Here is a 13,565-nt window from a genome sequence, read left to right on the forward strand (position 1 = left end):
AGGCACGCACACAAGGAGGATGCCATGTGGAGATGAAGGCAGAGATGGGGTGATGCTTCTACACTGCAAGAACCACCAACGACGGCCAGCAAACCACCTGGAGCCTGGGGAGAGGCAGGGTACACAGTCTCTCTCAAGGTCCTCAGAAGGAACCAACCCTGCTGACACCTTGATCTCGGACGTGGAGCCTCCAGAATTGAGAATAAGTTTGTGGTGTTCAAGTCACTCAGTTTGTGGTACTCTGTTAGCCTAGCCCTGGCAAGCTAACACAGGGGTGGAGCCAGGATCAAACTGGGCAGGAAGGCTCCAAGAGCCCGTGCTTATTACCTCCCTCTCTGCCTGTCCCACAACAGAGCTAATCAAAATAAAAACAGACACGACCCCCCAACCCAGCAATAAATGGCGCAGGAGTTACCAGCTTTTAAATCAGGCAGACAAGCAACACATTGAACAGCCTTTTCCTGTACCTGTACCACGTGCCCTGGAACACCCTCCTTCTTAATCCCTAAGTTACTGGGGGTTGTTTGAGCGAACGCTCTGGCCAGACCCTTTTCATGGACCCCCAGGACTGCATTCACTCAGTCCACCTGCCTGACTCTGAGCCTGTGCCCTTAGTAGGGCTTCAAAATCCAAATGGTTAATAAGTAGGAGATTCTTTAAAGCCCCACCATTATTCTGAGGTTAGTAATATCTAGATCTGTGCTGTTTCCTTTGGGTTAAGATTAAAAAGATGTGTCCTACGCGTGACAGTAGGGACAGTGGTCCTCTCAGTAGACATATTAAACCGCTACTGACAGAAGAAGGAAAATGCTGTCCAGGTGGCTGGAAGAGCCTTTGGAGAGCAAGTTCTGGAATGACGTCAGCGAACGCTCGGCCAGGGGAAGTTGGGGAAAACTTGGGGCAAGGGGAGCTGCCACCAAGTCGGCGCCTGGTGCGGGGACGGCTGCCTGGGTCGCGCCTTCCCCACCCCCGCGCGGGGTGTGGGAAGTCAGGGTCAGGGTCAAGGTCCGGCGTGGACCCGCCTGGAGGGCGGACTGGAAACCACCATGATTTGGGGGCGGGGAATGGCTCTGAGGGTTTCGAACTTCTTTTGTGCATCTCGCCACTGGCGCATCTCTGGGCCAGCATGATACACATTGGCACAACTGCCAGTTCCGGTGTTTTAGGCGTTGTCTCCACCAAACTGGGAAGTTGGGCCCGGGTCAGGGCGCAAGGGGGCGTCTCGGCGCCATTTCCCCCGGGGCGCTCGGGCCGCGGACTCGCGGAGGGCCGGGACTTGAGCCTGGGCGCGGCGGTCTGGGTCGCCCACCGGGCTTGCTGCCGCGGGTTTGCGTTAAGCGCCTGGGCAACTGGGTCCTGGGAAAACAGTTCCTGCCGAGCTGGCGTCCGCCCGAGCCCGCGCTTCTGACAGAGGAGGGAGGGGCGGCCGAGGGAGGGAGGGAGCAAGGGAGGGAGGGAAGGAGGGAGCGGAGGGAGGGAAGGAGAGAGCGGAGGGAGGGGCGACTTGCTTCTTGAATCGCCTGCACCTCAGGGGCGCGCGCTCAGTCTACGCTGCGCTGCAATGTCCGGAGGGTCAGCCAGGAGCCTGGGGAAGGGTGAGGCCAGACCGCCACGAGAGGAGGGGGTGATTTCGGCGATCCTCGGCCGCGTGTCTCGCTGCGGCTGCTCCGGAGCCAAGCCGGGGAGGGGCCCACCGGGGGCGGCGGGGGGATAGGGGTCCCGGCCGCTCTCGGGGCCGTAACCGCCTCCGCTTGTTCCCCGCAGGAAGCCCGCCTCCGGGGCCGGTCCCCGAGGGCGTGATCCGCGTGTACAGCATGAGGTTCTGCCCGTTCGCGGAGAGGACCCGCCTGGTGCTGAACGCCAAGGGAATCCGGTGAGGCCCGAGGCAGGGCCGCTGCCCCAGCCAGCCCGGAACCAGCTTCTGAGGGCGGCGGGGGTGGGAATCTCGAATAGGGCCCTCAGAGCTTCCTTTACTGCAAAATAAACTATTCTCAGCCTTTTTGGGGGACACGTTAAGTTATGGACCCTCTCCCCGGGGTGAGGGGTCGGAGGAATGCCACAGACTCCACCAGTCTACGACACCCTGTTTATATTAAACCTGACAATTTCATGGATTAGAAAAGCTGGGGATCCAGTCAAGGCAGTAATATGCGGAGATCACTGGACGGGTCATCACAGGCAGCAGCTTTTTGAGCTGTGGGAGACCCCTGATTCCTGCTCCACTGCCCTTTTGCTTTCACCCTACTTCTCTATTCATGTCTGGCTTATCTGATACTGTTTGCTGAGTATATGGTCCCTTCTCGAATGGTCAGTAATTTACTCCACTATAGAGACCAGATCTTGACTCTCCTGGCACAGTGCCAAGTTCACTGTACTGTGTATATTCCTATAAACTGGGTTGTTGGTTGAATCAAAGAAAGTGTTGGTGCCTGAAAATTCAGTCTTTTGCGAAGCCTCATTGAAGCTAGCATGGTTATTGACATATGGCTTATCCACAGGAAATATGCAATGTCACTCTGATTTTCTCTGTTGCCAAATATTTGGAACCACCTTCCTTCCAATGGGCTTTGGAATCTGTTGAACCGTGGAGAACCACGGAGTGGAAGTTTAAAACAGAGCCTGCATTCTTAAGAAAAATTCCATCTAAGTGCTTAGGGTTTATAAACTAATTTTAGTCTTCTATGGGGAGAATTAGGCAGGCAGTTCTTTTCCCTAAAACAAATGTAAAATGCATTCTAAAGAAAAAAAATTTTGGATTAGCCATCACTTCACTAAGATTTGCATCTTTTTTGGGTGAAATTGATTGTGAACACATAGCAAAATACTCAGCATTTAGTCACATTTATCCAAAACACTGTATTTTATCCAAATACTGTACTATTTTCTATATTAGTCAGATTTTTTTCATTGCAAGTAAGAGAAATCTAATTCAAGTTAGATTGGATTGAAAAAAGACATATCTTGTGCTCGGAGTTGAAAAGTCCAGGAGCAAGACACAGCTGGGTTTGGGAGCACTAAGTCCTGGGTTATATGCCGCTCTGGAATTCTAGGTTGAAAACAACCCTACCTTACTTACTGGGACAGTTTTCCAAAGGGAAATTGAAATGATTTTACCAAAAGTATGTGTGTAGGGGTGAAGAGTGGTGACAGCTGCCAGGTAGTATGAACAGAGGTCTACTACATTCATGGATCAGTTTTCAGTTTGAGTCCCAAGAGACTTTCATCAGAGAGGGACTAGACTTTTACAAGGTGAATGTAAGAAAGCATGGTTTTCTTATCTTCCAACTTGTTGTGGCAGGTGTGTTGACTTGTTGGTTCCCAATGCCAGGTTACCAAAATGTAAGTATGTACTGAGAACCTTCTTTATTATGAAAGCCTAGGCTCCATCTTTTGTTTTCATAGTATAAAGTGTCCGAAATATTGGTAATCCCTTGGCAGGTGGCCTCATTTTCTTGCAGTGGCCTGTATCTGAGAGTCCGGTACTCTGGCAGCACATGAACCTTTTAATACACACACACACACACGCTAGTGTTCAATCTGGCTATTCTTTTGTTTCCATAGGGGATTACATATTTAATCCTCAACTAAATGCTGTTCTAGCTACTGCAGAAATAGGAAACAAAAGGTGTTGGTGTGTCTTATTTTTGAGTCACTAATCTGTTCTATTGAACAATTACCTAGCTTTGACAATTATATGGGACTGGCTTTAACAATTACATGCAACTGTCCTTTCTCTTATTTCCTCTAAAATCTCTCAGGCAAGATACAAATTAGATCTAATTACAATCTGAATATAACCTGAACTTCACCTGTTTTTCTCCTTTTGGGTTTACTTTGTATGATTTACCCATGTAACATTTTTTAAAAACATCAATGCATGGAAATTTAATCTGAAAGTTTATTTAGTGGGTGGATTTTTTGGATTCCTTAATATCCTTGTAAAAAACGAGGAACTTTCTATTGAAATTAGCAAAAGCAATTGAATTTATCATGATTCTCGTATAGTAGCTAGTAGACACAATTCAATTAGTTGCCTTATGTAATTTACAATTAAGATACCTCTTAGCCAAAAATGGAGTATCTTATTGATAATCGTGAAGCATTTCTACTTATTTTATTCGTTCATTCAACAAATATCTACTGAGTACCTATCTGAAACTATTTTGATTTTCTTCATAGCATTTAAATCTATTTAAGATTTGCTTTTATGTGCTTATTAACATGAACAAGACACACAAGATCCTTGCTTTTGTGGAGCTCACGTTCTAGGGAGTTAACATAAGAAAGGTGTCAATAACGGAGCAAAGTAATTTCAGATACATATCAGTTCAATGAAGAAACCAAAACAAGATGACCATGCAATCGAGACTCTCAGCAGCTTAAGACTGGGTGGTCAGGGAGGGCCTCTCTGAGGATGTGGTGTTTGACCTGGGAAGCCAGGCAGAGAAGGCAGAGGACCAGTAAGCACAGACGCTCTAAGGTGGGAATATGTTTGGCAAATTCAAGGAATATAAAAAAGGCCCATGTGGCCAGATCATAATGACCAGAGGAAAGGTCGTAGAAACAGGTGTGACAGGTAAGCAGAGGCCATATCAAATGTGCCTTGCATGTCAATGGAAAGTGTTTAGAGTTTATCCTCTTTGCAATGAGGAGCAATCGAGGGGTTGTGAGCAGGAAGTTGGCCTTTTTGTCAATTTACTTTTGTCAAAGCTCCACCTGGCTGTGTGTGGAAAGTGGACTGTAGGGAAGCCACAGTGGAACCAGAGAGGCCAGCTGGGAGACTGCTGTAGAGATCCAGGTGGCAGATGGTGTTTTGGATGAGGTGGCAGTGGTAAAGCCGAGAAATGGATAAAGTCAGAATATGATTTGGAGGTCTACTGACGAGTCTTGCTGATCCGTTTGACTTGAGGAAGAGGGGGCAGAGGGCAAGGAATCAAGGCTGAGTTAACTCCTAAATTTGGGGTCTGATCAGCTAAGTGGACAGTACGGCAGTGAAGATTTATTCAGAAGTACAAAAAATGTTTCACTCTCTTCATTGTCTTCTACATGTCTTCCAGGCATGAAGTCATCAACATCAACCTGAAAAATAAGCCTGAGTGGTTCTTTGAGAAGAATCCCTTGGGTCTGGTGCCAGTTCTGGAAAACAGTCAGGGTCAACTGATCTATGAATCTACCATCACTTGTGAGTACCTGGATGAAGCATATCCAGGGAAGAAGCTGTTGCCAGATGACCCCTATGAGAAAGCTCGCCAAAAGATGATCTTTGAGTTATCTTCTCAGGTGTGTGCATAAGAAATTTCAGCTCCTATTTGATTGTCTGGGAAAGATTTAATTTCTCCCTGATATCTGAAGGATATTTTTGCTGGACAGAGTATTCTTGGCTGAAGATTCTTGTCTTGTAAAGTTTTGAATATGTCGTTCCATTCTCTCCTAGCTTGTTAGGTTTCTGCAGAGAAATCTGCTGAAAGCCTGATAGGGGTTTCTTTGTAGGTTATTGTCTTCTGCCTTGCTGCCCTGAGTATTCTTTCTTCGTCATTCATTTTTGACAGTTTTACTACTATATGTCTTGCGGTGGGTCTTTTTACATTGACAAATCTAGGAGATATGGAAGCTTCTTCCACACATATTTCCCTCTCTTTCCCTAGATTTGGGAAGTTCTCTGCTATTATTTCTTTGAACACGCTTTCTGCTCCATTCTCCTTCTCTTCTCCTTCTTGAATACCTATAATTCTTATGTTGCATTTCCTCATTGAGTTGGATATTTCTCAGAGACTTTCTTCACTTTTCAGTCTTAGTTGTCTCTCTTGCTCTATCTGGAGCATTTCAACATGTCTGTCTTCAATTATGTTGATTCACTTCTCTATGGCGTCCACTTGAGCATTCAGGAAATCCATATTTTGTTTCTCTCTTCCATTGTGTCTTTCATCTCTAATATTTCTGATTAATTCTTATAGCTTCAATCTCTTTTCTGAAGTAGCTCCTGAGCTTGTTGAATTGTTTCTCTATATTCTCTTTTACCTCATTGAGTTTTTTGATGATAGCTATTTTGAATTCATTGTCGTTTAGCTTACATATTTCTGTGTCCTCAGGACTGAGTTCTGGGTTCTTGTTGTTTTCTCTCTGGTCTGGAGATTTGATGTACTGTCTGATGTTGGAAGGTTGGCTCTTTCTCATTCTGATATTATTTGGTTGCAGTTACAGCCAGTGGGTGGGAGTCGAGGGCCGCGTATTCTGAGCTCTCCACCTTCAGCTGAGATGGCCCAGCATGGTGTGGGTTGGGGGAGGGGCGCTTTCGCCTGCAAGCAGTCCCAGGTTTCTCAATCAGCTCTCACTATCTGGTCTCCTGAGGTCTTGGCTTGATGAGGTCACCCTGTGTGAAAGCTTTTGCCCTGTTGGATGGCTTCCCCCTAGGCTGTAAGGGCCCTAGGGAGTCCTGGGTGATCCTGCAGATGCATGGCTACTCCCCCACTCCTTCCCTTATGGATCCTCCCATGGCAGTGACCACAGTCTTTAGGGGAGGGAGTGAAGATCTCTCTTACCCTGTTCCACCTCCTCCGAGGGCATCTCCAGCCTCTCTACCCTCCGTCGTGTGGCTGCATGTCTCTCTGAAGTTTTTGTATTGTTAGGATATCTTCTGTTGGAGTATGGTTGCCCCTTTTTGTTGTATGTTGGAGGAGAGGGTGTCCCAGGCAAGTTCACTCTGCCATGATGCTGATGTCACTCCTCAGGTCCTATTTGAAAAACCTTTGTTTTTTAAGCAAATTGGTGCTGTCATTTATGGTTCAGTGATTTGGGAAAGGAAAACAGAACAGGATTTTGCTCCTGTTGGTTCTGATATGTCCTGCAAGCACTTTCGTGATCTGGTTTCTGTTTACCTCTCCTCTTCACTTCTCCTAGTGTTTTATATTCCAGGCATACCGAATGTTTTGTTTTCCCAAACTTGCCACCTTCTTCTCAACTCTCACTAGAAGACTCTTCCCCTTTCTCACTTTGCCTGGTTATCTGCAAGTCCTGTTTCATGTATCTGCTCAGATAGCGCTGCCTTCCAGAAGCTTGTCCATGCCAGGTTAGTGCCAGCTCTGTGTTCCCACATGTGCTAACTTTTCCTGGTCGGTGACTGCCTGCCTTCTTGCCTTTGTGTTGCACCAGGGCTGTGAGCTACTTGAGGGTGAGGGCCATGTTTCCATCACCGTTGGCTTACTGCCTAGGTCTGTGACCAGCTCTGCCACTTGCTAGTTGTGTGACTCTGAGCAAGATACTTGTAACTTTATCACTTTAATAAAATACCTAGAGCTGAGTCCAACATATGGTAAACAGTCAGTGTTAGCTCTTGTTGTTCTAGCCACAGGCTCTAGCAGTGAGCAGCTACTGTGTGTTGGTATTAGTTCTCAGCTGACTGAGTAAATGCCATGAAGGACTGTTTGTATCTTAATTAGCATGAATGTTGTAAATTAGTTCAAACAATTAGTGTTAACAAAGAAACGACCAACAGTAGACAACAAGAACAGCAACATCAGGTTATATCTCTATAATCCTGTGACCTTGTCAAGATGTATGTCACCATGAGCTAAAAGCTGGAGATGCCCACCATTACTTCCCTGCTCACATTCAGGGAAGGGGTGGCCTTAGGGACCATACGACCCTGCCCTCCTGGCTACAGCTCAGCAAACCAGAAATGCATCCACTCACATCCCCAGCCCAATCTTCTTCTCTCCTGGGAACTCAGCACTGAGACACAGAAGACTAAGACAGTAAAAGTAGTGAAGCTTTGGAGCTGTATAAATGTATCGCTGCAGACTTGACAAACCAAAGCCATGTAAAAGGTACATTTTTAGGGAAGCAGAAATTAAGAGCATTGCAAAGGGAACTGATATATGGAACATAATATGGATCAAACATTTAAGGAGCAGAGATGAAAGACCAGACAGGCCCAGATGGAAATATGGATGGAGGGGCTGCCTACAAATCTTCAGTTCCAATAAGGGCAAGCTGTACGGACATCAATAGGATTTCAGGACATTCTCCTGTAGTTTTACAAGTGCCTGTTTACTTAAACTGGGGTGAGTGGACTTCTGTTTCTTGCAATGAGGCCATACCAAAGACCGAAGTATTAAAATACACGAATATCACCACCACAAGCATTAAGGCATCTGACACTACACTTGTCAAGTCATCCCGTAGTCAGCCCCTTTGGAACAGTCTTCTCACATCCTCCCCAAGGTAGAACTCAGAAAAATTCTCTTCCCAACTCCCTTTGCAGCTGGGGCCAATGCCTGGGACCTACACTCTTCCTGTCAGATACACACCTGGAGGAGTTTGATTCAGAAATGAGCAGTGTGGGGCTTGGTGTGGGGCACTGGTTCTGCTGATCAGTGGCTGGTGACAGAGCTCCTGGCCTTCAGGAGCCATGGTGGTTGCAAGATTAAGATCCAGAGTAGAAATGGCTTCAGTGCTAGTGGCATTAGTTACCTTAGTGTCCAACTTCTGGCAGTGGCACAAACTTAGCATTTAGTGCTCAGCTCACTGGCAGCAGTGGGTGGTTCCAGTCAGGTCAATTCTGAGCATGATTTTGGCATGTTCTAGCTTAGTTCCAGGCCTATTTGTTCAGCCTCTCAACAATTCGATGAGTCACTCCCTGTCCTTTTAAGACATTTTTGGCTCAAACTCACCAGTGGGTTCTATTATTTGCAACTTATAAAATCCTAACCAATGCAGCATCTTGGGTCACAAAACTCTTTCCAAGATCAGTACGTGACCTCTGTGAACCCAGAAATTGGTACACCTTTGAAGTTTCTAGAACACCCTGACACTGGGACTATGAGGGTCTGTCGTGCTCACACTGATAAACTAAGAAATTATTCTCTCTCTAGATACCAACTTTGCTAATATGCTTTCTTCGAGGACAAAATAAGGATGACTACTCTGGCCAAAAAGAACAATTGCATAAAGAATTCAGCAAGCTAGAGGAGGTAAGCAATCATTTCTCCTAGTTTTTATCAGAGTAAATGATATACTCTGTCCACCCTCTTCTTCCTTCTACTGTTTTCTTCATACTCCCATTTCCCAAATCACTTTATGGCAATTAGTAATAATACCAAATAAGGCATTTTAGTTTACAACAGATTGTCCTAAGCTGTTGTGTTTAAGACAAACCAAAACACCTAAAAGTATTTTGTCATGGGTTTGCTTTTAAAACGTTTTGTCGCATTGATGTTAAAATAACAAGGAAAAAAGAAAATTTCACTGTTTCTATATGTCACCTGTTTTCATTTTTCCATGCTTGTTTCCAGTCCTTGTCCATATATTAAAAAAAAAATTAACATAACTGTAATCAGAACATAGCTACCACACAAACAGTTTGCCACGAATCATATAAACACTTGGGGAAGCCCGGATGTGTCTTTATCTCCTTTAGGGGAGAGCTGGGCCTCTTGGCCTTGAGACATTCCATTCACATATAGCCTTAGGTTTTACTGAGAGAAGACATAGTTCCTGTCTTGTTAGGAATACATGCTAAGATTTTATCAGTAAGTATGAAGTTTGCTGTAGATTTTTTCAGAAACCTTTTTTTAATGAAGAAAGTTCTATTACTAGTTTGCTAATTTTTTAAAAAGTCATGATTGAATGTTGGGTTTTATTGACTGTTTTGTCTGCATCTATTAAACCTATTGAAATGTTCGTAGGATTTTTTCCGTTTAATCTGATGAATATGGTGTTATTGACAGATTTTTATGGTGTTGCACCATCCTAGCGTTACTGGGATAAAACCTACTTGTTTTAGTGGATTTTCATATATACTCTAGAATTAGTTAATATTTAAAGGATTTTTGCATATTTGTTCATAAATGAGATTGGGCCATTATTTTGTTCTTATAGTGTCTTTATTTGGTTTTTATATCAAGGATATTCTAACCTCATGAGTTGGGTTACTTTCCTTATATTTCTAATTTCTGAAACCATTTGGTAGGGTTTGGCTGTTTCTGTAAAACATTTGAGCCTGGTCTCTTTTATGGGGGTCGATTTTTCATTAGTAGTTCAGTTTCTTTAATGGTAGCTTATTTGGGGGGTTTATATTTCCTCTTAAGTCAATTTTGGTGATTTATAGTTTCCTTGAAAATTATCCATTTCATCTTAGTTTTCACCTATATTGGCATAAGGATGCTCATGTCTCCTAATTTTTAAAAATCTCTACATATAACTGCTTGTATACCAGTGCTCATTTCCAATATAGTTGTATGCCTTTTCTCTAGTTTTCCTGTTCAGTATTGCTGATGTGTATCTTATTAGTTTTTTCATAATTAGTAAATGTTTTCTTAATCCTCTAGTGTTTGTTTTACAACTCATTATTTTCAGCTTTTATTTTTACTTCCTTTCTTATAATTACTTTAGATTTACTATTGCTTTTTTACTAACTAGCTCAGGAGTTGAGTATTTAATGCATTTATTTTCAGTCATTCTTGATTTTTTAATGCATTAATGACCACATCCATTTATGTCTAAATAACACCTTAGTTGCAGCCCATAAGTGTGAATATGCAGTATTTTCATTGTTCAGTTCTAAATATTTTTTTGCAGTTTCCATTGTGATTATCTTCTTTGCCTATCAATTAATCATTGTACTAAACTACCTAAACTACCTTTTTGCTTTTTTCTTAAGTTAATTACATTATAGTCAGAAAATGCATGTGGCATATTGTTTCTTTGAAAGTTAAGACTTCTTTTGTGGACCCAACTGACAACCTGGAAGAGCCTGTGAACCCCCTCTCAGAATAATGTTTTTAAATGCTTAAATTAAAATATGTGAGATTAACTGTACTGTGGTTTATTGCCTTTTTCACAGTGGAAATATCTGCTAAATTTGGGGTTAGTGCCAGGGAGGGCATGTAATTTTTTTTCCACCTAAGTTCACAGACTTTAGGTTAAGAACTCATGTTTTAAAATGAGTAGTACCTTTAACATGTTCCAGGGCTGACTGAAACTACCATACTTAATTTATCGAGGCATAATATAATGACAGGGACTGCAGCTGAAGGACAGACCCAGACATCATTGTACAATTCTGAGTGCCCAGTAATTGCAAGGCACTCTGCTGGACAGGATGAGGTAGAAAGTAAGATGCAAGATTCATTAGGTTGTAGACAAAAGACAAATACTCAGGTAGATAGAAACACTCTACAATGCAGAATGTTGTATGGGCTCTCAGAAGAACTATGGAAGTTTTATAAAGGGTAAGTTGGTGTGGTGTTAATTAATGAGATAATATTCTCAGTTCCCGCCTTTGGCAAAACCATAATACCAATTTGCCTTAAATTTCAGAAACATACTATTTGTGCTTGGTTTTCAAATCATATTTGGCATCCGTTTAATAGTTAATCCAGTTATTTCCAGTATATTTTAAGTAAATTTTTAATTGAAGTATTATATGCAGAGAAGTACCCAAAGCATGAGTACAACTTAACGAATTTTTACTAAGTGAACACAGCCATGGAACCAGTACCCCTTTCAAGAAACAGAATACTAGTTTGGGCTATTTTTTGTACTTTATACAAATGGTGCATATAATAATGCACTTTTGGGTCTGGATTCTTTCATCGAGTATGAGGTTTGTGAGGTTCATCTATGTTGTGTGTAGTTCATTCCTTTCCTTTGTATAGTGTTCCAACATATGACTCTACCACAATTTATTTACCCATTTTACTCCTGTGGATGGTAAACATTTCCACTTTGGAGCGAATACAAATAGTACTGCAGTGAACGTTCTTATACATATCTTTTGGTGAATGTATGTTCACATTTCCAAGGAGTAACATTACTGGATTATGGAGTATGCATGCACTCAGCTTTACAAGATGCTGGTGTAACATGGTTGTACCAATTTACACTCCTACCAGCAGCAGTTCTACATCCCTGTTAACTTTCTCTTGTTCATTTTAGCCATTCAGAGGGATGTGTAGTGCTATCACATTTTGGTTCTAGTTTGCATTTCCCTGAAGACTAATGTAGTTGAGCACTTTTTCCAATGGTTATGGGCCATTTGGACATCCATTTTGTGAAGTGCAGGTCCTGCTCGATTTTCTAATGGGTTGTTTGCCTTTTTTCTTATTGATTCCCAGGAGTTCTTTCTGTATTCTGAATACCAGTCTTTTGTTGAGTGTGTGTATTACAAAGATCTTGTACTCCGTGGCTTGTTTTATTTTTGTCCACTTTCCAGTTTATTTTGTTGATTGTTCTGCTTCATCCCAAACTAACAGATTCTAAAGCTTAAACTGATCAAGACAAAAAGCCTGCTTGGATATGTCAGGGTAAAAGCTGCTTCTCTCACCGCTCTACTTAACTTGCCTACATCATCTTTGATGATGTGTTTTACTAGATACACAAAATAAGAAGTACTCTTGTCGTTTAATGTTCAGGTTCTGACCAACAAGAAGACAACCTTCTTTGGTGGCAAAAATATTTCTATGGTTGATTACCTCATCTGGCCCTGGTTTGAACGGCTGGAAGCAGTGGAGTTAATTGAGTAAGGCATTTGAATATTCTGTGCATAATTCAGGATAATGATGATTTGAATAGTATATATTGATCTTTTTCCTGAACAAAAATTAAAATATTTCATACAACTGGTATGAATGGGAACAAGCAGACAGGAGGAGTCTTGGACTACCCAGGGCATGTCAGATGCCTATACTCAGCATTCCTCCCCATTTCCGGGGGCCAGGGAGTTCTGTGACGTGTAGTAAAATGTTTTAAAAGTAATTTACTCCTTCCCTTCTAGTTAAAAATCCAAAAGGATGTACATTTCTGTAAGGATGTCATGCAGGATTGTATAACCAATGCTACCTCCCATTTACCAGGAAGATTCCCATACTATTTTCCAAACTCCATGTTTTGAAGTTTGGCAGCCACCTTGGCTTGCTCCCACTTCTTAAAGCTTAGAGCCATTCAGGGTTACTTTTCGTCCCAATTTGGCCATAGATTGGTTGTCTTTCATGTTCTCATTTTAAAAAGTTATCAGTCTCTCAATTTGAACAAGTTCTTACGCTAATGGAGCAAGTCACTTCACTCTAAGATTCCTCTTCCATAAAACAAAGACCTCTAAATATCTTCCAAATCTAATGTTTTATGATTATGTGCATTTAAAGAAATATTTTGAAAGGTTAGAAGAAAACAAAATGAAACTGCAGAGTCATAATGATGATATATAGGAGACTTTGCAATGCCTTCCTAGTTAACCTAGCTCACCCCTCCATTCTTTCCACCTCCTACAGCTGTGTAGACCACACTCCAAAACTTAAGCTCTGGATGGAAGCCATGAGGAAAGATCCCACAGTATCAGCCCTCATCACTGACGCGAAGACCCTTCGTGGTTTCACAGATCTCTACTTGCAAAACAGCCCTGATGCCTGTGACTATGGGCTCTGATTGGGGCAGGAGTCAGCAATGGAAATATGTCTGATATTTCCCTTCACTAAAATGAATAATAACATGATTTTATTCTAGCAAGTTCTCTAGCGTCTCATTGGATCACTTCTGATTTGACATCATGGCCTAACTATGGGGTTTCCTCA

General features: G+C 42.7%; 1 protein-coding gene across 2 annotated transcripts; it reads left to right on the top strand.

Moving 5' to 3' along the window:
- Positions 1–1,302: 1,302 nt before the first annotated feature.
- On the top strand, positions 1,303–13,496 carry GSTO1 (glutathione S-transferase omega 1). Of its 2 annotated transcripts, none has more exons than XM_046654619.1 (6): positions 1,303–1,326; positions 1,765–1,873; positions 5,058–5,280; positions 8,871–8,969; positions 12,411–12,517; positions 13,266–13,496. In XM_046654619.1, the coding sequence occupies exons 2-6, from the start codon at positions 1,815–1,817 to the stop codon at positions 13,417–13,419; spliced, it is 642 nt and encodes a 213-aa protein (XP_046510575.1). In that variant the 5' UTR covers positions 1,303–1,326; positions 1,765–1,814; the 3' UTR covers positions 13,420–13,496. The 2 variants fall into 2 exon arrangements, with proteins under 2 accessions (XP_046510575.1, XP_046510574.1); XM_046654618.1 differs by lacking the exon at positions 1,303–1,326 and adding an exon at positions 1,441–1,595.
- Positions 13,497–13,565: the final 69 nt, after the last annotated feature.

The sequence above is a fragment of the Equus quagga genome, chromosome 2, assembly GCF_021613505.1.
Source record: "Equus quagga isolate Etosha38 chromosome 2, UCLA_HA_Equagga_1.0, whole genome shotgun sequence".
NCBI classification, from domain to species: Eukaryota; Metazoa; Chordata; class Mammalia; order Perissodactyla; family Equidae; genus Equus; species Equus quagga.